At 43.3% G+C, this 26,525-nt stretch overlaps 1 protein-coding gene across 2 annotated transcripts in view; it reads right to left on the bottom strand.

The window, feature by feature from the left end:
* The window catches only part of nhsa (Nance-Horan syndrome a (congenital cataracts and dental anomalies)), a 43,146-nt gene extending 17,215 nt beyond the window's left edge, over positions 1 to 25,931 (bottom strand). For both annotated transcript variants that reach the window (XM_088313684.1, XM_088313685.1), the window contains exon 1: positions 25,344 to 25,931. In XM_088313684.1, coding sequence (XP_088169810.1) covers positions 25,344 to 25,671 — 328 coding nt within the window. In that variant the 5' untranslated portion in view covers positions 25,672 to 25,931. The remainder of the gene's footprint in view (positions 1 to 25,343) is intronic.
* Positions 25,932 to 26,525: the final 594 nt, after the last annotated feature.

The raw sequence follows: 26,525 nt of genomic DNA, 5'->3' as shown, positions 1-26,525 counted from the left end.
ACAATCCTTCCGACTCCTTTTCAAACAAAGATGAGCAATTTAATTTTTATTTTGTTTGGACATTTTGTCTTGATTTCACTGCTGAAACATTTGAAACCAAGATTTCAATCAATCAATCAACTGTGTAAAATTACAGCGACGTCAATGCTAATTTCCATAAACACGTGTATGGCATTTCACATTATATGTTAGCATTAAGCTAGCAAAAGTATGCTTTGCTAGAACTTCATGTTTAAATACGCAAAGTTTGAGTCACTTTTATTTATTTTTTTTCATTTGGAGAACTGTCCAGAGATGTTTTATGTTTTAAACATTTAAATGGCTTCATTGTAAGCTAACACCAACTAGAGCAACATCGCTCTCGCCAAAAAAAAAAAAGGGTCACCCTGATTCGAGCAGATGTGCTGTTCTCACCAGGAGAGTCCCACTGAGGCCAACTTTTCTCCGAGATAATAAACAGTCCTGAGCTGTTATCAGCCGCTCCGGAGTCTCCCACGTGAAAACGCTTCCATATATTTCCCGTCTAAATGCACACATGCTCAACAATGGCTCGGTTTCAGGAAGACACTATCATAACAAAGCAGTCGCCCTCGTTCGCTTGGAGCACCTGTGGGAGTTTCAGACGAGTCATAAAACCACCAAAAGCCCTTCAAGATGTGCGGGGCGAGAAGCTAACGTAGACATCGACGTACAAGATAATGAATAAGAAGTTGGATAGAAAATCGCAGGCGCGCTCGGGACCAGTTTGCTGTGAAAAATAATTTGGGGGTGACAAGAAGCCAGATATTCAAAGGAATTATGGGGGTGCTGTCAAATCAGGCGACTGTTCAAGTTGGTCAACACGCAACACAGACTGAAGCAAACAGCTAAAGGTTAGTTGAGTTATTAGTTGGTTATTCTCAATCTGCATCACTGATGGATGGTGTTCCACAGAGTTCAATGTTGGGGCCCCTGCTTTTTTCATTGTGTTTGAAAAAATAGGCAGAAATTTTTTCAACAGTCTGACATCCATTTTTTTTTTGTATGGACATTAAACAATGCATGCATTTTTCTTCCTGTTTTGATTGAATATACAGTGCAGTGTTCAAAGAAATGATTACGAGGGCGCACGAAGCTAATGCAGAAGTCCAACGGCTTTATCAAATGCACAGAACCAAATCAAAGTAGTTTGCTCCAAAAAGTTGGCCAACATGCTCAACAGAGTTGAGTCCTCTAGGCTCCGCCCCTGCTGTCATACTGGAAAATCCGAGCTAACGTCTACTTCGACCATCACCTCAGGCGTCCTGGCCGCCTGCCCAAATAGCAAAAAAGTCACCCAGGAAGCCCACGAGTTGCCATGCGGCCAAATCGCACACGAGCAGCTGCATTTGCTTCAACGAGAGCCAGCGTATTGTGTTTCTTTCCTGATGAGCTCTTTTCCCAGAAGGCTTGTGTTTCCCTCAGCTGCCGCGCAAACCAATCAGAACACCTCGGTGAGACGCATTGATGCCGGGGAGCATCCGTTTTTTTTTTTTTTTTTCCCCCCGTCAACTTTTGAGAATGCTGAAAAGCTTTAATTAATTGTGCCGCTGGAATGTTGAAATATTGAACGTGATATTGACTTTTTTTAATTGTGAGTTTTATTGAGAAAAGAGGTTCTGAATGAGCTGAAGAGTTCGAAGCTGGAATGCTTTGATAGGATGCAAGGAGGATGTAATTAAAGTATGCCTTCATTAGGGATTTTTTTTCTTGATATGAAACAAAAAATAAAAGTAAAAATGAAAATAATTTTGAGATTTAAAAACAAGGAAAAAATATATAGAATACAGTTTAAAAATGTCAAAACAAATGATATTTATGATCAACACAATAGTATTTAAAAAAATAATAGGGCAAAATAAAGAAATAAGAAATAATAATTAAAAAAAAACAGCCACTTAATTTGGAACCTAATTAATTAATTCACTGCTATTGACGGATATAGACGCCAAAAATTACATTAATTGTACCTGGGTTGGCAATGGATAAGTTTATATAAAAAAAAGGAATACATTTGGAAAAACTAATAACAGGAGAAAAAAAATCCAAAAATCATCCAACAAAACCCAAGGAACAATCACAAAGTGATCCCACCAAAGTTCGAGAGAGCCTGACTTCCAAGAAACTTTGAGTTCATCCCCGCAAATATTGAGGAATTGACCGGATCGCTAAAGATGGAACGATTATTATTAACATCATCTTGCATAGTTGTGCGTTATTATCATCTTCCTAACTTTAGTTTGATGTCTTTTCCAAGGTTGACGGCCGAGTATGAGCGGATGTGAACCTCCCGCTGTTGTTTACCTTTCATTTTGCTCCATTCTGTCTGTCGGCAGGGGCCTCACGACCATATAAGGAGATCCCTCCTGGCTCACCCGCCGTTGACACGCCCCCTCGAGAGCTGAGCTGTGTGTGCCTTCAGGCTTTGGAATTAAAAAAAAAAAAAAACCTTCGGGGCTGTTCGACGATAGGGGGCTCTGCCGCCGGCCGAGAGAACACACAAGGGGGAATTTCTTCACGACATTCTTGCACGGTATTTGTGCTGAAGGAATTCCGGGTGTAAAAGAGCGAGGAGATCCCACCTTTAGCCTCTTTTGTGCAGTGTTTTTAGAAAAACGGCCATTCATTGGACTGTGCGTTTCAAACAAACACAGCAAAGCGGGATATTTACGGCTAAATTGTCGCATCAGGAGTTGGCATTTAGTCGTATGTGACTTTCACGCAGAGCAATGCCAGATTCCCTTTCACACAGCTATCATACCGCATCTGTCACACCTTTGAAAAGGAGAAATTTACAGGTCAATTTGGACACGCCCATTCTGCTTTGGTGCTTTTCACACGGAACAATGACAAAGAAAATAGCTGCCGTCGACACCCGGTGTGAAAGGGGCTACAGAGTTTGCACAAAATTGCCACATCAGAGATGAAACATTTTTTTCCAATATTTTCTTTTGCACAAAAAAAAACAACAAAGCAGAAATGCACAGATCCACGTCTACCCGATACCTTTCACACAGAAGTGCTGCAAAGCATAACGTCCTTCTGCTTTTTCCTTTCACACAGTCACCATCCCGTGTCTGTTATGACTCTCATACTGCCTCTGAAAATGAAAATTTCATGACAAATTCACGGCCCGCCATTCCATCTGGGTACTTTTCACACAAAACACCGACAAGGGAAAACGCTGCCTACTTTTATCCCCAAGTCCATGTCTGTACCTTTCACGCAAACAGCTAGAACGGAAAACGGCTTTCTGCCATTGCCTTTCACGCAGGCACTGTCCTGTTTCTGTTACACCTCTCATACTTCCGCTAAAATTGGAAAATTATGGAATGGCCCAATTTCACACACGACGAAAAAAAAAAGCTGCCATCGCCAGGGTGTGTGAAAGGGGTTACAGATTTGAACAAAAATTGCTAAACAGGGAAGAAACATTTGTTTGCCTGTCTGTCAAACAAAACGACTTCTACTGCAAAATCCACCCTGGTACCTTTCACCCAGACGAACGACACGGGAAAATAACATGGAAAATTGACAGTCGGCGTCAAAGGGGCGTTTCGAAGCTGGACTTGCAATTGGTTTCTCTCCGCTCGGCTTTGAACTTGAAAAGAAAGCCTTCAACAAGACGACGTTACAAGACAAACAAGGACCGTTATGTTAATCAATTAGGACATTTGACCCCTCTCGAAAGGCCCAACCTTCCCCCACCCCCTCGCTGCTCTCCAGTTTCACGCACCGCTGCAACTTCCAAGAAGAAAATACCTCAGCGGGGAGGTGGTTACGCTCTGCCGAGAGCCCATGAAGTCATCACCCTCGTTCTCTGTCTCCCGGACAAGTTCGCATTACGTAACGTACCGTTAATAACGCGCTGGCCTCTGATTGGCCGCAGCAGATGAAAGGCACACACAGCCTACACGCACACATATACAAAAAAAAACGGAAGTGATTATTTTAAAAGTCATTATCTGGGTTTAAATGAAAACACACTCGGGAGTAGGTAGGAGGTAATTGGACACAAGTGCACGGTCTGCCGGCCAATGGCGTTGCACGGCTTTGTGTGAGGGGGGCGGGGGGGTGATTTCATTGTCTCCCCTCTTTTCATTGGCCGCCCCCTTTAGGGAAATAATTTGTTAAATAAACAGGCGGGTGGAAGCCCGTTCCACACCACACTGATCCGCACTTTTGTCAAAAGTACAAACTCCGCTCTTGGGGAATCCTGACCGCAGTTTCCGTCTCTCCAGAAGCTTCTCTCCTGCAAGCTTGCAGGCAGATTTAACTCAAGACAGGTTGTCAGCAAAGTAAATTCGTTGTGGCGACAATCTGGCTGCGATTACACCCTCAATTTGTAGGTAAATTGTTGGCGTTTATGGGATGCCGACGCCACGCCGTGCGCTTTCACGCAGAGACGTGGCAACGGCGCAATCGGATCAGTCGATGAGTGTGCACACAACGAGGGGGCGTGGCCGCGGTTCAACAATGCAACTTACAATTAGTTGTGTGAAGTCATTTCTTTGTGCAGGAAATTTTCAATTTTTTTTTTACAGTTACGCCTCAGAGGGTGAAAAAAATTTAAGACTGATGACACTGATGACTTTTTTACCATACGACATGGAAAACATTCACAGCCTTTGACGCGTCGTGTGAAAGGGGCGAATAAAATCCCTCACATGTGAAGGACACCCAGACGTGCAGCCAGTTATGCGCGACCGCCGCCCCCCTCCTGTTATATCGGTTTTTATCTGAGAAAGAAGTCGAGTCTTCCTCCGGCCTTCCTTTGGGCTTCAGGAGATGAAACCGTGTTCAGAAACATATGAGGCCTTGTGTCTTTTATCTTTACACTCCGCTGACCAAAAACGATACGAGCCAGTGTTAAATATTTCATAACGACCTTTTCACCGTGACCTCACACGTGTTTCAGAGTGCCAAAAGTCTGATGGCAACAAAAGTAAAAAAAATAAATAAATATAAATTTAAAAAAAATAAATAAAAAGCCCAAAAAAATTAAATTTTGTATGTATATATATATATATATATATATATATATATATATATATATATATATATATATATATATATATTTTATTTATTTTTTTAATTTTCATATTTATGGAGTTGATGCGGAACGAAAGTATGACCTGAGATTTCACTTGGCAATCCTTATTCAAGTGGAGCAATCATAATAACGACACCGGGTCAGCGACATCGGCCGGCCAGATGTCAGCCGGGGTGGGCGTGGCCAGAGACCGAATATTAATGAGGAGGACTGACGGCACACATGCTTTGTCTATGCCGAGCAGCAGTAACAGTGAGGACGGCAGATTAGGGGCGACGACCCAGATTAAAGGGGTCAGGTGACACTCACCAAGCGGCACACATTCTCGCCGCCTCCACAATAACAACAGTGACGGGAAATATGGATTTAATACGCCTAAGATGTCCATTCATGGGGTGACATCAGCAACAGCGGGCAACGTGGTGAAGATCAAAGTAGTTATTATAATGTAATAACATGTTTCAACAGTTATGTAGTAACACAAGGCTTCTGCAGACGTTAATAAAATATTTTGAGTAGTACATAGTCATTATCATGTTATAAAGAAAAGGTTCAGTCAGCAAAGTGTTCAGTAGCCTTCAATATTTTGAGTAGTCATTAATCATCACATAATATATTTATATTATTAACAATATTTTGAGTGTACAGTAATTTTTAATCACATAATTAAACAAGTTCTCTTTGGGCAATACAACAATATTTTAGGTATTGTGGTTATTATGTAAAAAACACCAATTAGTATGCAATAAGGCACATGTTTAAATTTTGAATGTTTGATAATTATTAGTATGTTATAGCTCCGTAGTTATTACCATTTAGTATCGCAAATTGGTATCGTGACAATATAAAAGTATTTATTTTTTTAACAAAACTCATTTTGAGTATCTTGTCAAGAATACATTGCTTAGAATACAATATTTACAGTATCCAGTAATCTTTATTTTAGCCCACAATGTTAAGATGCTATTACGAAGACGGTTTGAGTTATTATTATGTAATAACACACATTCGCATTATTTATAAAGTATGAGGTGTCATTTCTACAATTCAATTTTTCTGTCACTATCCAGTAATAAATATGCAGTTATTACCATGTTATTACACAAGTTCTCGTTCATTTTGTCTGAATGAATCTGTGAGAATCAAAATCAAGTATTTTAATGAAGCAATTAAGAAAACCTACTTGAAATATAAAGCATACATCGAGTGTCGCTCACGCTGTGAACCAACTACAGCATTTTGTTTTTTTGTGCATTGATGCTTTGGGGCTGACGTTCTGGCCTGGCTGTCATCGGGCGTCTGACTGACATGTTGTGTTTGTGCGCTGCATTGCAAGCATTTGTGAACAATGAGTAATGTCGGCGCGGACACATCCCTCGGTGGGCCCTCAGCACTTTGTTTACGCAAGGAAATGAGGTCCCGCTGGCTTGCCGCTTAAGCTTGTCACTCGGCTCAGGTGTGAAAAAGGGCCGCATTAGCGGCGCCATATCCGACAAGAAACACGGCGGCGTCACACCTTCCGTTTCCTCTCTTGCGCTGGCAAAAGACCAGTTGGATCTTGGGGGTCACATCTGTGCTCGGCGGAACGCTTGAGCCGCATAACCCTGAGGCCGTTTGGCCGACGGATTCTCTCGGCACTGATCCGATCTTTTCCCAACCTGAGCTAAGGACCATGTCCAACGTTTGCCATGCGGCGCGACCGCAGAAACGTAAACAACCCAAACCAAAATCTGGAAATGATTATCAGACTTTGACCACTTCCTGTTTCACTTTTCACGGCATCGGCATTTTTTTTTACTTCCAAAATGATGCCAATCGCTGCCCACATCATATGAGACAAAAAGGCTCGGCAATTTCATCCTCATCTGTTTCGGATACCAAGTATGAAAATTTGCCCCAAAATGGCGACTTCGCACCAAAACGTCTGAAGTCCAATTCAATTTTAGCATGGTCATTTTTTTTTCTTTTCAACTTTCTGAGACTGCTCAAACTAAATATTGATGAATCCATTATGCTATCCGTTATTCCATCCTTAACTCATTCACTCCCATTGACGGCTAGAGACGTCAAAGATCTTTTTTTTTTTTTTTTCTTTTTTTTAACTCGGTTGGTAGTGAATGAGTAAATGGAAAAAAATGGACAATTTACAATTTCTATATTTTCCAGTGGATTTTGAAACATGAGTTGGGGTCCACCCTGGACTGGTTTTGAGCCAATTGTAGTTCTTTGCATTAAATATCATCTACTATGGAGAAGTGCATATTCCACTGACGGTAAATCCAACGTGGACTTCAAAGCCGCTCAACTGTTGCACGGATGTTAACATTCCGCCTCCATCATCATACTTTATGCATCCAGATGCTGGTCTATAATCTCTTCAAGATGTTACCAGCTAGTAGAACACTTTCAAACACCAAGCTCTTTAATGTTTTTTTTTGTTTTTTTTCTGGTGGGGATGGTTTCATTTCGTGCCGCATCCCTCATTCCCGCGGTTGTAAACACGACCGTCATGACGTACGTGGACTTTCGGTTTCTTAAGCGGGGTAAACACGCACCAATAATGGGGACAAATTGGAAAATTGTTTCACTTCTCTACTGGTCATCAACATAAAACAGCGAGAACTACATGTTGTGGATTCAACCAAATTATGTCTTACGAGCGTCTGCTAGCTTCAAGCTAACGCGCGATGAAAAACGTCATTGACAGGCTAACAGAACTAGCATCGACGTTGCGGTAGTTAGACGTTACAAAAATTAATGGCCATTTTTCTTTCTTCGTGTATTACATATCATACTGCCCCCTAGTGGCCAAGATACACGCATAAAAGCGCGACGCACAAACGGTTTCATTCTGTTCCAGTTGAAATGGTCTTTAGACGATAACAGCACGTACAACTGGCAGCAACATATTGAAAGTCAGCGAAACATTCCGATGATGTCATGCGCGGTGGTAAGCGACAAATACGCAACACACAAATATGCCCGTTTCAAAGGCAAACGGGCAGCTGCTTTCTCGCTCTAGAACGACACGCACCACAGCAAGGGGCTTTTGTTGCTCATTGGCAAGAGCCCCTGACCCGGCCGGGGTCAAGGGTGCCAATCCTACCGTGGCGACCCATTGTGAAAATATACACACCCTCGGTATTTTAATGCACTGATTTAGACCAGATGCCACCTCCAGCTGCAAATAGGCCAGAAGTGTGAGCACTCGCTGGTTGGAGGCGTTTTGGGAGATTTGAAAGAATCCAAGCGCAAAATGCACACGATTTGTGTAAATTGTTGCTGCCTTGAAGAAAAAAATAATCATCTTAAATATCAAATATTACACGTAAAATAAGTTTGTCGGTGTGATTGTCAAAATATTAGCCTTGCGCTCTTGCCAGTTAATTCTTAATGCAGAGTTGTCTCACTTTGTCTGCCATTTTTAGCGGCAAAGCAGACAGTTGGCCTCCCCCGCACGAGGCATCATTGTAAATTACAAGGTGTTTCGCAGATAAGCAGGAATTAACCGCGACGGTAAATCAGCCCCACCGCCGAGCGCCTTGGCTCCGTCCCAACGTCTCGCATTCCCGCCGCCGACGTCGAGGTCGTTGAAAGAAAAAAGCGAAGGGAGGAAGCGAGGAAAGATTACGCGGGAACTCGGGATGCCAAGCGGCATAAAAGTCGACCGGCGCTCATGTCGTACGTCATCAACAAAAGAACGAGCAGGATTTAAACTGACGTTTGAGTTTCTTGTCGTGAAAGATGACCTCGAGGACACATTTGAGTGCATCGCTCGCAAAAAAATAGATAAATAAGTGCGCCGTTGTTGAAGCAGCCAAACAGGTTGAACAAAAGATTCTTTGGCAGAGAATCGTGTTGCGCAACGGTCACAAAAGCAGGAACACCAAAAAAGGGAGTGAAATCAAGCAGCTATGAATATGCTCCCGCATCGTTTTGGCAAAACCAATCCTCAGAATAATCTTAAAAAAAAAGTGTTGGACGACCTCGCTTCTCTGGAAAAGTCCATCTTGAAAATGGCCTCGCAAGCGTATCTGCAATTAAATTCCCTCCTTCGGCCATTACGGTTCAAAAAAGCAAGAATATATTTTAGATTTTCGAACGGTCGCCAGTTGCGACTTCCGGGTGTGTTGATTCTGAATAGCGCCGCCCCCCCTCAGGAGTGAGTATCCAATCACAAGATGCGTTCGTCACCTTCAGCTTAAGGCCAGCGAGAAGGCGTTACTGTCATCAAGTCGTGATCTGATTGGATATCGCAACTGTCTATCAACTTTGAAAGCTCATCGACTTTGACAGAAGAGACGCCCGCACGATTGCATCCGAAGGCCTCGGACGAATATTACGTGCTAATGGTATTATGAAATCTGCCTGGCAACACGAGCGAGCTGAATTCTGATTGGATCAAAACTCTCACTAAAAAATTCAACACTAGGATATAATATGACATCAAAGTGAAGAATATGATGATGATTTCTTGATTATGTTAGACCAGCAGAAAAGGCCTTGCAGGCCTTGACCGCCCACCACTGCCGGTTTTTATCGTGCGATCTTTTATGAAAAACACGTCCATTCAATTTCACGTCCATCGTTGAAACCGATATCGGGGGTCCACCCGAAAGGCTCAAGTTTTGTGATGGGTTCACTTTGTGGTGCTGATCCAAAACCCACATGGCCCCTCCCCCCTCTGCCTCAGACATGTTTAAAGCAAAGAGATCAGACGCTTCTAATCTCCATTGTCCCGTCCCTGACAGGAGATGGGGGTCCCAACCGTGGCCCACTTTAACCAGGAGAGCCATCTGCAGAGTCACAGATGGTAGCGGCACCGGCGGGATGATTCCGGACGAAAGATCCGTGCGCACGCATACACACGAGGAAGGGAGCTCGAGCCAAGGCGGAGAAATTGCTTTCGCCGGGCGATCGCTTGGCGTAATCCGTCTTGGTATGCGCTCGGGTATTTATGATGCTTTTAAATCCGGAATAACAGAGTGGCCGTGTTTCACACGTAGCGAAAAAACAACCTGGACCTCCTGGAACCTAATCACATGTGTTTTGTTTTAAGAAATTCTTGTTGCCGCCTTGTCGGAAATTAAGTGAGCAACCACCTTGAACCTGTTTTTGTGAGAACTGCGAGACTAATGGACAAAATTATTTGTATAAAACGGAATTTTTTGAGGCCTATTTTTGTAGATGGGTGAAAAAACCGGCACATCTTCACTTCCCTGCAGGACAAGTCAAGTTGACCGTGTTTGGCAATTTAACAGTCCAGTGGGACGCGGGGGGTTTTCTAATATCTCTGGCGCGCAATTTGGTAAAAGCCGGTCTAAGTTGTGGCGCAGGTGGGCTCACGCAAAGACTCTGCGCTCTGCTGCTATGTATCGTGGAAGTCAAACATTTTATTCATACATATCTTCATCAGCATACAGCCGGAAGGAGTTGGCACACAGACGGACGATCGGAGGTCCGAGGTGGTCTCCAAAAGCGGACTTTGCAGCAGCCAACCCATCCGCAATTGGAGATGTTCTTCCCTTTCCTCCTAAACGTTCGTTGCTCCACCGAGCAAGTCTTTTATGCTTCTGAATGAGGGAAGCGCCTTTCTTGTGTTCACTCCCAAAGCGGCGCAAACACCCATTCAAAGTTGCGCCCGTCCACAAGTTTAGTAGAACATTGTACAAAAACGTACAAAAATCCAAGAATTTTCGGAGATCTTTCCAATTTAAAGCATCCGTTTAATAAATGTCATCACTGTAATAAATGAGGCCTATTTATTTTATTTATTTTTTCGTCACATGCCGGCCATTGCGCTTGACAGTAAAGAAACGGCGTCGCTATAAAACAACCAAACGAGACACTGACACAGTAAGGACTCTTGAAAATCAATATGTTCCGCCAAATGGGACATTTCTTCTTTTGGACAAAGTGCTGCCGAGGTAACGGTCCAGACAAAAAAAAAAAGGGCCAATGGGAAGAAGTCGGAGTAACTGGCTCATTCAAAATGAGCGCTCGCGATCACAGCAGGCAGACCTCGACTTGACGTTGAAGGTGAAAGCAGGAGAGGCAGAAAAACGTTCTGCCTTTGTGGCCGTAAATGGAGAGATCACGAGAAGCGCAAAAAAACTTTGAAGCCAGCTGGCATGTAGAAAGAAATCCGCCAGCGTTGGCCTGCTCTGTCTGATGAGATTCCTTTTTTTTTTTGGGCCCCGTTTTGCCAGCGTTAAAGGGGCTCTGGAGGACTAAAAATCAGACTTGGCTGATCAGATTACAAGCAAAAAGCCTTCAGGAATGACACGTACTAAATACACGAAGAATGCACCGAGGACGGGAAACCACACGAAAGCTGACCACACATGTTGAAATCTGAGGTTCTTAAGTACGCACTTTCCCCCAAAGACAGACATTTTGGACCGAGCGAGAGCCTCTCTGGTTAAAACGTTTATGCAGTAGCCGTCTTGAAACGGCTTGAACATTGGCGGACCACGCAAGGTTTGGAAAATTGCAGGAGATATGAAAAAAAAAAAACAATAGACAAGATGTTTGGCTTTGTCATGACTTTTTTTTTTAAACACAAACATCCAGTTTTACTCTGGTAATGCAGTAGGAATTGTTACCGGTGTCTGGTTCGACTCTGGCAAAATCGTGTACACTTTGGCACTCATTCCGATATGTGGTTACACTCTGGCAGTTTACGGTCGCGGTAATTTTGGTAGAACAGTAGAAATGACTACGAAAGTCTTGATACGCACTCAATTCAGTAAAAACTCCTTCCGATATCGAGTGACACTCGAGCACAGGGGTGTCAAACTCAAATACACAAGGGGGCCGAAAAGTAAAAACCGCAGGCAAGCATTTAATTTTTTAAAAACAATATAAAAGCTGATTTTTTTTTTTATTGCCATTTTTTTATTATGTTTTTTTATTAATTCAATACAATGTTTACTTTTTCAAATTACTATTATCATATAGAATGTAAAATGGCATAATAGTCATTTGGTGGAGTCTCGCGGGCCAAATATAATTACACTGCGGACCAAATTTGGCCCGCAGGCCAGAGTTGGACACCTTTGCTCTAGCAGTTCCACTGGAATCGCTAGATTTGTTATGCTCAAGTTTTTGCCTAAAAAAAATTTAAAAATCTGCTTCCGAAGCCAGTTGGTTTGTAACATCATGAAATTTGTCAGGCAAGTCTATCACGAGAAGAACCGCAAAAAAAGTCCGAACAAGACACAGGCCGTCGCTCCACTTTGGTTTGAATTGACCATCCTAGAAAGAATTTGCAGGGCTGCTTTGAAGGTGGACTTGTTCTGGAAAAAATGTAGTTTGATTGCACCCAAATTTGCTCGCTTACACTTTCGTGTGTAAAATTGGGAGCAATTTTTGTTTTTCATTTCTTGTGGGCAGCGTCTGGCAGTGGAGTTTGATGACTCGCCATAAAACACAAAACTCAAATAACTGAACTACCCAAGGTTGCAAATGAACAACCCCACCACCCCGACCCCCCCTAGAAAATCTTGGTCAGACTCCAAGTTTTGTTTGGGGCGTTCAACTTTTTTTTTTTGGGGGGGGGGGGGGGGGCTGTATTTGTGTGCACAGAAAGTGAAAGTATAATGAAAGCCAGCCGCGGGCTTGGGGCCAACCAATGGAGGGCTCGCCTGCTCGGCTGCAACTTCAGGTACTTTCCTCCCAGAGGGTGGGAACCTTTTTCTTTTTTTTTTTCCCCCCTCAGAGATGAAACGCGATGTTGACCTTCCATTAGTTCTGTGACGCAACTGCACTCCCTCACATTACCCACAGATGATTTGCCTTTTCAAGCTTTTTACAAGATCAAACTCTCCTGGGTTTTACAGAAATGAAAACTGTACCCCCCCCCCAAAAAAAAAACAATCCTGCAGATCAAATGCTCGGGATTATGGGACAAAAAAAAAAAAACGTTTTCATGAGAAGAGGGTAATACACCTTGTGTTGTGCCATCAAAGGATTATTCAAATCCCGCTTTGGGATTGAAGTCACCTTTGTTCTTTGTTCTCATGATCCCGAGAAGCGGTTCTCGCTGTCGCCCAAAGCCTTCTTCATAACTCTACCGGAATAACTTCTTCCCATCCCACAGGATTTATTCGTCGCTTGGCTCCAGGGTAAACAGTCCCAGCAGAGAGGGCTGACTTCGGCTCCCAAAAACACACAGAAAGTTTGCTTTTCGATCTCTTGGAATCGCCGCATTTATTTGACATTTAAATGTGAAATTGACGGATTGTAAAGGTGTTCAAATATTAGCCGCAAAACTCACTCAGTCGCTCATTTTGGAAACTTTGAGGAAAGGTTTCACCAAAGACCATGAAAGTTGGTTGACAGAAAAAAAGCCTCAAGGACGATTGTTCGAAAATGAAAAGGAAGTCAGCCATTTTGGATTGAAGCCGTTATTTTGGGCAAATTCCGCATTTTGGGCGAACTCCAATTATGGAATTTGCCCTTCAGTTGAAGGTATCCGACAAGATAGGCGGAGCTCAAAATTGAAAAGCTTTGTTGCCGAAGCAGTGGCGGGAGCGTCCAACTTTGATGATCTTTTGGGGATTCACCCAAACTTTTGCCGGAAAACTCACAAAATTTTGGTGGACAAAATTCTGTATGAAAAATTCAGTTCCAAATTGAACATATTTTGCTTAAAAGTAGTCATTCCAGATTTCTCTCGGTGACGTGAGGTATTTTTTTTTTTAAAGTGGGCGGGGCTCAAATTTGTTCTTTTAATTTTTACATTTTTTTTTTTCAACGCAATCTACAATGGACGAAGCACAGCGTTTATGATCATTTCCAGGATTCACCACAAAAAAAAAAGGTGCCAACAAGTGAATCGTCGTTTTGGGACCATGACCAGAAACTCAACAAGTGTTTGTGCATTCTGGTGAAAATGTCCGTATTTTACGTGTCCTGATCACATCCCTCCCTCCTGCCCCCGAAAAGCCAGCCACAAGCGCACGCTAGAAAGAAAAAAATTCACCCTCAACGCTAGTTTCACCAATCGACACGCTATTCATCGCCGATGGCTTGTTTCCGGGCAGCGTGGGATCGGTTCCCGCTCAGTGACGCCGTCGTTTGTCAGCTGCGATAGGCTCGAGCGGCCCCCACGTGACATCTTATAAAAAGCATCTCTTGAAAAAAAAAAAACTAATAATCCCAAAAGCCCCGCGGAAAATTGAGCCTCTAAAAGTCGTTTGTCGCAGTGAAACAGAAGTTCACTCGCCATTTCAATCTCGTAGTCCATTCTACACGTTCTTTGCGAGGAACAATAAGACGTCTTGTTCCGTGCTCCGATGTCACAAGTGGAAGTTCCCTCCGAGGGCGACCTTTGCGCCGGTAACTGGATCTTCCCATTGGTGGAAATGCACGTTAGATTGAAGAAACGGAAAGTAAACATTTAGTTACTCACAGGACGTTTGGGAATAATTTGCTCAGTGCTTATTTTTACACATTTCCCCAAAACACAGCAGGCATTATTTTGGTACAGTCTTCGGAACTCAGATCAAATATTAACTCAAAAGCGCTTCAGCCGGACCACGAAGCATCCGGCGAACAGAGAACAGAACGGCGAGCAGGTCATCCGTTATTTTCTCCGCCCCAGTGCTGCGAGCGGCTTTGGCCGAATCCCAAAAATGGGGAAAAAAAAAAAAAGTGGGATGGCGAGAGAAAGAAGAGCGACCCGAAAGAATGCATGCCAGTCAGAGAAAAGGAACTAACATGCCCGAGGGGGCTCGCAGAATAAAAGATGAAGGAGGAGGGTGAAAGGAAGCAACAAAAGCCGGAGTCGCCGCCGCCGTCGCCGCCGCCTCGCGTGCGCTTCACTGCGCAACAAGCTCAAATGGCGTCCTCTCACGCTGACCCTCGGGTTAATCCACAACTTTTATTGCTCTCTTAAGCTCTGTATAAGATCTACGATATGAAGTTAATATTTGAGAGCAATCGGACAAAATATGTGAAGGAGCCCTGGAAATGATCAAAAATGACTTCCGGTGACTTTTTGAAACTTTTTTGCGGCTTTCCTCAAGATTGACACGCCTACCAAATTTAATGATGAAACAAACTCCAGTGACATTTTTTCGGAAGTTACAGAGTCGACTTGTACATTTTCTATGGCGCGTTATCAAACTTTGAGTCTTTTTTTGTGGGTCCAGTCATGATCGACACGCCCACAAAATATCACGTAGCGAGGTCAAACCGGATTTTTTTAGAGTTTTGTGTTTTACGGCGAGTCGTCAAACTTGTGAATGGTGCGTTCAAAGGCTTCCGTTGGCCTGCTGCGGTGACGAGAAGCAGAGCGAGCCCCCCCCCCCCCCAAACGTGCGTGGAAGGCTTGGAGACGCGGCTGCGTAAACACTCTTGGCCGACCACTCGACAAGTGAGGAAGAGCAGGAACGCGCGACTGATAACAAGCATCACCGAGGCCTGAAAATGAAGGACTAGACCCCAAATGAACAAACAATGTTTATCGGCGGTATGAGGCTTTCCCGTCCGGTGGTAACGTCGGTTGATGAGTTTAACTTGTTGCGCGGCCACACGCATACCTCCAAACAATTTGAAATTTTGCATGAGTAGACCCACAAAAAAGTCTCGGGAAGCCTGACAAGACGGGAAGAAGTTGTCCACGGATTGTACAGAAACGCACATTTTAGGCTCATTTTGGGAATTTCCACAACCAACTTGTCGTTTATCTGATTGCTACAAAATATTTTTGAGGGTCGATGGACAAGCCGTAAAACATGACAATCTTATAACGTCATTAATTTTGAAAATAAATTTTCCGGGCTATAATTCCACAAATTTTGACCCATGCGGCGAATACAACGGTGCAGCTTTTCTGCAGATTTTTCTTTTGCCACTAGGGGCGCTCTAGCTTCCGGAATATAACACAAAATAAATCTCGATTATTTTTTTTTTCTCTTGGGTCTGTTTTGTTTTAATGAGCAAAGTTGTTGTCATGTTCGAAGGCAGTTTGAACAATCTGTTTATCTTTTTTTTTTTTCCCAAAAAAGCATTGCTGCGGCTTATATGCGGGTGCGCCTTACAGTCCAGAAAATATGGTAAATAAATACAAAGCCATCCCTCAACGCCAGATTCACCGTCTGAAATTTGTGAGGCATGTCTATGATGAACCAGAAAAAAAAAAAACACTTTAAAGCTTCTTAAAATCTTCCAAAAGCCGGCGTGGATGGGATCTTTATCTCCAGATATGCGAAGCTATCTTCTTGCTTGTCTTGATGAAGAGGTGGTGGGGCGGGGGAGGGGGCGGGGTCACAATGACTTGACCCCCCCCCCCCAACCTCAAAAGCTAGCTGACCTGACCCACACCCCCTCCGTTCCCAAAACAAAAGAGCAAACACGGAATAGCCAACTCGAGTGGATTTGGGCTTTGACAAGACGGTGAATGGCCGACAGGTCAGCCGGGCGTCAAATGCCACATCATTAAACTGTCAAGTCAAATGACTTAAACAAGCTCATGCTTCATTTTTCAACGCGCCGGTAACAACGCGAAAACTTCAAGAGAAGTGTTCGGAAAAAGCGGCACCCGTGGTCATCAAAAAAAAACGGAGGATTTCAAAGTCCGTTTCAGATTTGCCCGACGACACAAATTCTGGACTCTTGCTCCTTTTTTGGACCATAATTTCCTTGGAATTTAAGGTCAGTCGCAGACTTGACCGACTGCCCAGATTCGGAACGATTGTTAAACTTCTTGGACATATTTTCCAGGGTCGGATTCCAAGTTGTTCCACTGCCCAGATGCTGGACTTTCATTCTGCTTTTGGCGCATATTTTCATTGGTGTGTCCGAGTTATTCAGTCGCCCAAATGATGGACTCTTATTCCGAATTTCGACATGAACTTCCTTCGGGTTTTAGGGCGATTTTTCAAGTGTTCAACGGCGTTCGTTCGGGTTATTGATCAGGAGTTAACCTGTCGGTCAACTCGTCTCCAAATATTCAAATTAAATTATTGTCCAAGAGCAGAACCAGAGTCCAGATTCTGGCCAATCAAACAACTCAAATAATAAACGTAAAATTCCAAAAGAAAACATGTTGAAGAACTCAAAAAACAGATCTTAAATTCTTCATAAAATATGGTCAAAAAGGTCAAACAACTTCAAACATTCCGTTCGAACTGAAAAATGGTCCGTAGGCAGAACGAGAATCCAGAATCGAGCTAGTTTTTCAAAGTAAAACATGGCCCGAAACCAGAATAAGAGTCCGCAATCTGGGAGAACAAATCGGAAACGACAATTGACAATCGAGCAAGAGTCAATATTGCGGGCGGTCAGAGAACTGGCAAACGGACCCAAAATGCCGCTCGGACCACACTTTGAAAACCTCTGTTAAGTCTCTTCTTGGTTTAGTCTGAAAACTGAAAGTTGTCCTTCGTGTATTCATCTTTAGGAGCGGTCAGCCAGCTCCGCGTTTTCTCTGCGGCCGCTTTTGTTTGGACTCGAAACTCAACTGCGACTTGCTGTTTATGATGTCTCCCGTTCACATTCTTTTCCGTGGAAAATTTTGACAGCTCAGGAGGACAATAAAACGATTGTGAAGCCTTTTGGGTCGCTTTTGTCTTGCCGCCTGTAACCGGGAGCAATTCAGGCCACCTGCGGGGACGGGCGGCTTTTAAAAGCGATACCATCAACTGCTTAGCCTCCGGAAGACCACAAAAGACGCAAAAGGTGACGCGGAGAAAAATAAGTGAAGAAGTTGAAGTTTATGACGCCGCTATCTGCCGCCAGAGATTAGGCGGAAGGGGAAGATTATGGCAGTGAGTCAACTTCAGATAAGGAGCGGTCGGGTTTTTAGCTCCAAAATGAATGACTATTTGTCGAAAACGGGCTGTGAAGGTTTGCCGTGGGTGGCGTTGGCAACGAGTAAACATGCCACCCAGCATTTTTCAACAGGAAGGAAGCACGTGTGAATTTGCGGCCTTCGCCATGCAGGTGTTTAGACTGGGATTGGACTGGAATGTGAACCTGGATCCGCCGGCGGGTTGGAGAAAAAAAAAAAGAAAAAGAAAACGGCCTTTCATCATCAATCATCCCGCCCTCGTCGCATCCAAAGCACCTGAGAATTTTTAGTCGCTTCGTTCAAGGCTGAGCCGGTGGGGACCGCCCACATCGTCGAGTCTGCTTCAACTGTTGGAGGATGTTAAGCTTGAGATTTGAAGGATTTTTTTTTTGGGGTGGTTTGAGCGCCACCCCCCCCCCCACTCCCAAGGGAAAAAAAGAGAGATTTATGTAGCGGATTTTGTGAACAAAAGAGCGCCCCTAGTGGTGAAAGAAAAAAATCCACAGAAAAGCCCGGAAAATATGGTATGTGTTGTTTCGGATTTTACATCCATTTTCAAGTTACTCAACTGCCCACATTCTGGACTCCCATGATCGATTTTCTGCCAATGAGGATGTCGAAAAAGCCCTCTCAGGGTCAACCATCCCACGGACTTTACATCAAAAGCGCCTTTGGATTTAACAGAGTCTTTGGAGGTCGATTCAAGGCTAAGATGGTTTGGTTAGGTTCCTCATCCCACACTGGTTTTATTTTTGTTTTTTTTCTGCTTTCTTTAGAAGAACCAGGAGGAGGGCATTTGTTCCCACCTGCATTCCGACAGAGAGGCCCGGACCGCTTTAAAGCGCAAATGTTAGCCCAGACCAGCGAAAATATACAAAAAGACTCTGGGAGGGATTTTAGGTTCAGGCCCCATCTCGGAAGCACTTGCTCTGGTGGAGGGTCCCGCCGCAGGAATGTTAAGTGTAATCACTAACACATTTCTCGACCAATCCCCCCCCCCCAACCGGGCAATTAAAATCATGAACCTTGCCTTTAACGGAACACCCTCCTGCCCTCGAGAGGAGTCTCGCTTCAGCTCCACAGCAAGCACACTTTGCAAATTTAGGGAGCGCGTGTGCAAGGCAAAGTCCGGGAAGTAAAAGCCGGCCTCGGGGTTGCCTGGTTACGGGATTTTGGAAAATGCTCGACGTGATGGGAATGGTTCAGCGAGAAACACTTCACGAGATTTTGTTTATTGTTTTAAAATTGTTCACACTCTCGCTGTCAATACATTAAAAGTTTTTTGTAAAACTGCCGCTCAGTCATGATGGGTATATGAAGCTTCAAATGTGCTTCATGAACCAGTTGTAGTATTTTTGGACTCCTGTAGAGGGCGCTCTTTGTTCAACATTGGACTGAAAGCACACTGACTTGCCATTTTTTAAACCCTTTATTTAAACCAAAAGTGCCATCTAGAGGACTCCAAAATACAACAACTGGTTCATGAAGCAAATTTGAAGCTTCATTTTCCCATCACGACCGCTTAGACATATATTTAAACATAAAAATGTTCATAATAACCAAAGTCAGTTATCTTAATGCCGACACAAAAAAAAAAAAATCATTAACAGGCTAACAATAATTAGCACACATTTTATGGTGATTATAAACCTTGAGACATCTGCTACTTTCACAGCCGTAAACTTTTCTCAAGAAGTCTTCATGATCACAAATATGGAGAAGCAACATAGACAAGCCAGAGAAAATTAGTAGACGTTACGGTAATTATAACCTTCAAACAACTGGCAATTTTAAATATGAAGTGAACGTACAACATGCATTACGGTTGAGGACGACACGACTAGTTGGGCCCCTTCTCTGCCTTTTCTTACTTCTTAATCATGCTGCATGTCTTCCAGCAGCCCTCAGTGCCGCTCTGCATTTTGTAGCGCAATGTGACAGGACACGGAAGGTGCATAAATCTGGATTTGGACAAGTAGCGTTAAATCTGCGATATAGTCGGGGTTGACTGAAAAAAAAAAAAAATACAGAAGTCGCACTGCCAGAATGTTGCGTATAATCCCAAAGGAAGTGTCGATGACATCAGTGGAATAATACAAACAAGACTCAAGGCTGTCTGGGCCCACTCAATGTCTGGGGAAGTACGACGAAGGGCAGGGAGGGGGGAAGGCAAGCCTTTGAAACGCTCTCTATAATTAGCAGGGCCACGAAATCAATGGCAGGTTGTCCGGACCTGTAGAAATATGCCTGCGATAATGAAAGAGAAACAGCTCGTTAGATGTCGTAAACGGCGCGAGAGATACCCCAGAGTGCGTTCGCTCTGCCCGCCTTCGTGCAAAGCCGTAAAGCCTTGAGCGTCCTATTACGGAAACGGCTTTGTGGTCCGATTGACACTGCGGGTCAAAGAGATCAAGTCCCATTTCATGCCTTGATCCATTTTTGGGACAATTTACATTTCAAGTGGCACATATTCAACATGACTTTATATTTTGGCTCACGACCCAAAGCATACCACATCATCTCCGCTATCTATTAATCAATCCATCTCAAGGATGAGTTTCTGATCCAAAGCATACCACATCATGTCCAACATCTAACATTGGTGATAGATGTCGCGTTTACTGAATGGTGTGCGTAACCTCACTTAGCAACTCAAAAGTCACGCTAACAGCCAGCGCTGCTCAATCAAATGCTGAAAAAAAAAAAAAAAAAAGTGGAGCGGTTGATGCGCTTTTCCAGGCAGCGTCAACAATGAGCCAAACTGCTCTTCCGAGTCATCCGGCGGCGGGAATGTCGCGACTGCGCAGCGGGACAAATGAAGCGACACGCTCGCTCAAGCTAGCGGAAAAAGTCTTACGTAACACACGAGACGTTAACGGAGACCTCTGCCAAGGCTGGACAACGCCCGTAATTCACACCGTAACCTCAAGAGTCAAACTAAACGGCAACAAATTAGCACTCCGCAAAATACTTAAGTACCACAATCCCGACCAAATTATTTTATTAAAAAGAAAAAAAAAAAAAGCAGATACTATTCTCAAGATCTGTCATATTTGCTGCAGTTTAATGATCCAAAGCATACCACATCATGTCGCCACATTTATCGATCTATAAGAAATAATATCTCATGATCCAAAGTATTCCACATCACAAGGCATTTTTTTTCTACCGATTTACTTATGGGGCGTAAATCCCAAGATCCAAAGCATATAACAATGTCACAAATCTATCCTTTTTTTTTTTTTTTAGGACAGTTTGGAATGTTTAAAATATTCCTTCCCGTCTAGATCATGTCTATATTTCTACGCCACTATGCGAGAAACTCTTGAGTTTTGGGACAGGAATGTGCTGAGCTGCCAACCATGTGCTCCGTTTGGGAAAAGCCACGTAACTTAAAACCCAGGACGGCCGGACAGACGGCGTCTGGCGAGTGCGCCGTCCACGGGTCTGTCCAAACACGTGCCTGACGGGACGTTTGCCAGACGCCTTCTTCAGGCTCGTTTGGAGTCAAACGTTTTCATGTCATTTGAACTCATTCCCTCACGGGGACGCAACCCAACACCAGCGGACCAATCCGAGGTAGATTCGAGTCAAATGGAAGCATTTTTAGAGACCTTCGCATGGTCCCTTTTTAAGCATTAAAGCGGAAAAAACTCCTGATCTGATTTTTTTCTATTTATTGCAGAAAGTGAAAAATAGCCAAAATACCTAAAAAATGTGAAGCGTTTTCTTTTTAATCAAAACTACTTTTTTCTAAAGAGCGTATTGGCATGAGGGATGTTTAATCGTAATAATCAGTTAACTGTTAAAACACATGCATTAAAAAAAAAAAGATTTTGAAGATTTCTCACCTCAGACTCGGCAAAATGTAAAAGAGATGTGCAAAATAATAAAAAAAAAAAAATCTGTTCGCTGGATGTTAAAACACACCACTGATTACTCAAATGAATTGATTGTTGACGCATTCAAGAAAACTGGGAATTCTGACATTTATCACCGTAAACTAAAAGTTGAGATGTGCACAAAAACATGCGCTCACGTGATTGATGAGGGATGTGCATCGCAAAAATCATCGATTTAATAATCGATTCACCGGTTTTCAACCCCCCCCCCCCCCCCCAAAAAAAATTTCTTAATGCTGCATTCAATAACACTGGGAATTTTGAGCATTATGACTCAACACGACAACGACTGCTACGAATACCACTAAATTTCCAATTTACCAGCAGGCATAAACGCAGCACAAGCACCGAAGGGTGCATGTTTATTTCTTCCAGTAATATTGACAAAAATCATATCGACAAATATTTCCTTCCTCGTTAGTTGCATGGATAAATAAAAGCAATCCCAAAAGTGCACCAACCCCCGCGCCCTCATTTACACCGATTGTCATGCAGATGAGGCACGGCCCGGTTTTTTAGGGTATCAAGCACTGCTTAACACCATTGGCCCGACACACACGCACACACACGCACGCACACGCACACACGCAACTGACCCGACACCATTAATGTGAAAGTACCAATTAAGGTTCGTTAAGCGACTTTTTGCAGGCGTTGATCTGCTTGGGAATGATTTGTTAGCCTTTTGGTGTCACGACCCAAATCAAATCAAGAAGTAGCCGCTCATTTTCTTTCTGGCATTTGTGATTGGTTGAACGAAAAGAAACTAGGAAAAAGGTGTTCAATCGTTTACAGGACAATCAAACGAACCACGGAAGCTTGAAAACAGGAAAATGTTTTTTGATTCAACGTAAAATAGTTCAGCAGACCCCAGCATATTCGCAACCTGACATCCGAAAATACCCATTATCTTTGCTTTTTTTTTTTTTTAACCGATCTTCAATTATCTTCATTTTTTTATCCAATTCACAATTTACTCAATTTATTTTTTTGTATGATTTATTGTCCGATTTGCGCTATTAGCGGGTCGGCTTCGGTGGAAAATTCTTGAGGTGGCTATTCGCTTTCAACACCACAGGGAGTGAGAAGCGAGTGTTAAATTTCACACCGTGTCCCGTCTACATCATCGTAACTTTGACAATCTATGTGTGAGCTTTTAAAAGTGATAACAACGATTTCCTGACTATAGCATTAGCATTAGCATTTTTTTTCAGATGAGAGGTCAGAGTTCAGTTTTCATTTAGGTAATCGCCGCAAAATTGAGGCAGCAAAAGAAAGGTGTTGAAGGGTCCTTTCGAGGGCAAGCGAGGACTTGTTCACTTCAAGTGGGGACGTTTTATTTGCATTTCGACCATGGAAACTGTTTGGAGAGGGCAATTTTTTCTAAACTTTGCTCCGGGGTCAAGTTTCAAATCAAACATGGTGAAGCGGCATTTAGCGGTTATGCCGCATGAAAATGCAATAAGCTGCCAACAGAAGTGACGTCAAAATGCTTTTGAATCCACGTGAAAAAGTAGCGCATGCTCAAATCAATTCCACTTTACGCTCTTGTAGTAAATTTCAAAAGTTACTTTTTATTTCTTTACTTACTTTTATGGTAAATAAAAAGGTGTCGACGGACATTGTTCTCATCATTTCACTAAAGCTACGACGCTACCTCTGTTCTCTTTGATTTGCCTTTGATTGTCTTGAGCTTGTCTCGGATGTTTGGAAAAGCTTTTAAGCGTCGCGCTTTTGCACATTCAGTGAAAAACGCGACAATCAAAGCGGTCAAGCCTCGTCATTTACGTTTTGTATTTAAAAATAAATATCTGCTCACGTTGTAAGATGGCCTCGTTACACAGTTCACGCAAATGTAAATACAGTCAGGAATTTTATGGATTTAAAAGCGATCTTCGGGTCTTAATAAAGTGACCAAGAGTTCCGTTTATTTCTTTTTTTGCAGATAATAAAAAAAAAATAAAAACACAACCATTTATGTTGTATTTATTTTCAGTTATCATGAGCTAATTGCCATTTTTGTTATTTATTACCAAATGTTAACAAGGCGGCATTGTTTTGTTATAGATATTGAGCATAAAAGCTGATCGAACGCAAGCTAGAAAAAAAAAAAAAAAAACATGTAACATGATTTTTTTTTTCTCCATTGAGCCAAGTTCTACTTTGTACTTTTTTTTTTAATTCCATATATTTCAGACTCAGTACAGAAGTCGTATCAATGAATCTACTTTTACCAGCTTGTATTTTTTTTTTTTCATTTTTCAGGCTATACTTCGGCCTCTTTGGTTCCTGGGGCCAAAATCAAATCTGAAATGTGAAGGCGGGGCATTTGTTACTTCCGAGACGTCCAGGAATGAGCAAGTGCCAGAAATTTCAGGTGGACATGCGTCTTCTCCGGCAAGGGGATGCCCAAGTGCTTCCTGCTGTGCGGGGTGTGGGCTTTACCATACATAAATACACTCTCCCTTAACATTGGGGAGGAGGGGGGGGGGCATTGTTAGGGCGGAGGTGGGGGGGGGGGGGGGCACTTGGTTTTAAAAGAGCCAGGCATGGCCACATGCTGTGTTATCTGGGTCATGAATTCTTAACCGGCAGCCATGCAGAGTTCAACCTGTTTACTGGCATGAAAGAGACAAACAAGAGAAGGACACGCCCCTCTCTCTCTCTTGAAAAAAAAATAAAAAAGTCACACTGGAAAAAGTACTCTGAGGGCCGATTTTCACCTTCAAAAGTCATTCGGCACTCTTGTGATGGAAACTTGTTGTGACTCATCACTTCAATGGTGTCATGCTATTAAATTGCATTTCACCATTATACAAAAATCAAATGCTCGTCTATTCATGAAGATAAAGATCGACGTCCAACGACAGAGTATCCACTGAGCACATTTTACAAGCATTTGAGCAATTTTCAAACCACGTTGCAACCGGAAAATCATGCAGATATTTATACTAGGGAATTAATGAACCATTAACTACAAATGCTGATTATGTAATTCAATGATATCTGTCGTTTATAATTTGATATCGTGAACCACTGATTCTCAAAGTGTGGTGCGCCGGCCTCACTGACTGCTCAAGCACAATTTAGTTCTTTTTCACTTTTATATTTTATACTCCAAGAATGTTTCTTTTTACGCATTTATGGAGGTATATTTTTGGTAGTTTCACGATAATGTCAGGTGAAATTGTATCCTTGGTTTTGTTTACAGAGGTGGAAATGTCGTCATAGTTCCAGCAACGCTCATGAGGTGTGCAACAAATGAAACCCACTGCAAGTCTGACCTTCTCTTTCGGTTTTGGTTGTTTTTCCTCAGACGCGGTGGTTTCTCGTATATCAATTTAAAAGGCACAATATGGGACCAAAGATTTTCAGTTTTTTTTTTCCAGTTGTCTTCGGCTTGGGTCATAATTCATTTCATTCACAAGAAAAACTAACAGTGAACGGTTCGAAACGACTTGTAAACACACCAAAAAAGTGACCTTTATGAAAGAAATGAATGAGGTGGATTGAGTGAAAGTGCGTTTTAAGAAACGAGTAAGAGGGGGAGTCGTCGAAGGTGTGTACTTACGGACTGCTTCTTGTTTGGGGTCCAATTCGCAGCAAGTCTCCTGGAGACGTCCGACTTTCCGCTGCAGTCCGCGGAGCCTGTGGCCGGTGGCGGCCAGGTCGCCCTCCAGCTCGTGGAACACGGAGCAGGCGTGCTTGGCCAGGTCGGACAGCTGGCGGAGGGTCCGGGCCAGCGCCGCATGGCTGACGGACAGCAGGTCGTGGAAGGGCGAGCCCCCGTCCCCGCCACCGTCCCCGCCACCGTCCCCGTCCCCGCCGTCGTCCTCCTCCTTGCCGCTCTCGACGCGGCACAGGGACCGGGGCTCCACCAGCCGCTTGAAAAACGGCATGTCGCTCGGCGTAAATCCGGTAAAAGTGAGGCGAAAGTGAGCGTAGACGGTGTCCACGCCTCGGGCCGCCGTGATCCGCTCGGCGTGGCTTCAGATGCCCCCCATGCTTGTTGCATCTGGGAGGGCGGACTAAGCGGCTCCGGTTATTTGCCTGCCTCCGACGCTGCCTGACTTTTTCCCCCCCAGCACCACCACAGCAGCTTCACAGTAACTCGAGGTGGTTTTTAAAAACTGAAAGGGGAGGAGGACGTAAAAGACGGAGCGGAGCACGACGAGCGCTTGGAGCAGGACTCGACTACGATGGGACGAGGGTGGTGCCTTCATGGTCACTGGGAAAACGCGTAAAATCACGATTATCAGATTATTGAAACAGGTGCGTGGCAAGAGAATTTGGGTCCGATGAAAACTAAATGAATAATCATTTTACTTATTGTAATTATTTTAAATAGGCTTTTGGGTTGGACGGAAAGAGTAGGAGTCAAATACAAGAAACCTATACTGTTGCCTTCAAGGACACTGGGACAACAATGACAGGCGGCTTGCGGTGGAAAAAGTTGGTGACAATTAAGCACATTTTAATGATTTTATGACGGATAGTTGGATGGATAGTTAGATCAAAGTTCAGACACTCTTTCAGAAAAAAAAATCTCAGAACACACCTCGTTTGGATGTCCCCTCATTAAAATAGATGCCTGGAATCTTGTTAGCTAGCTCGATGAATACGTGAATAAAAAGAGGATGACTTCTTCGGGAATCACACTCTGAGTGGCCCCTCGATTTTATTTACAATAAGTAAATATTTTTCAAACAAATAAAAAACATTTATCGTGGAAAAAAGTCATACAAAAAATGAG

This window comes from Idiotropiscis lumnitzeri, chromosome 13 (assembly GCF_059441095.1).
Source record: "Idiotropiscis lumnitzeri isolate Australia: NSW breed Sydney's pygmy pipehorse chromosome 13, RoL_Ilum_1.0, whole genome shotgun sequence".
In the NCBI taxonomy this organism is placed as follows: Eukaryota; Metazoa; Chordata; class Actinopteri; order Syngnathiformes; family Syngnathidae; genus Idiotropiscis; species Idiotropiscis lumnitzeri.
Note: the sequence above shows the minus strand (reverse complement) of the source record. Positions and strands in the feature narration are given on the sequence as shown.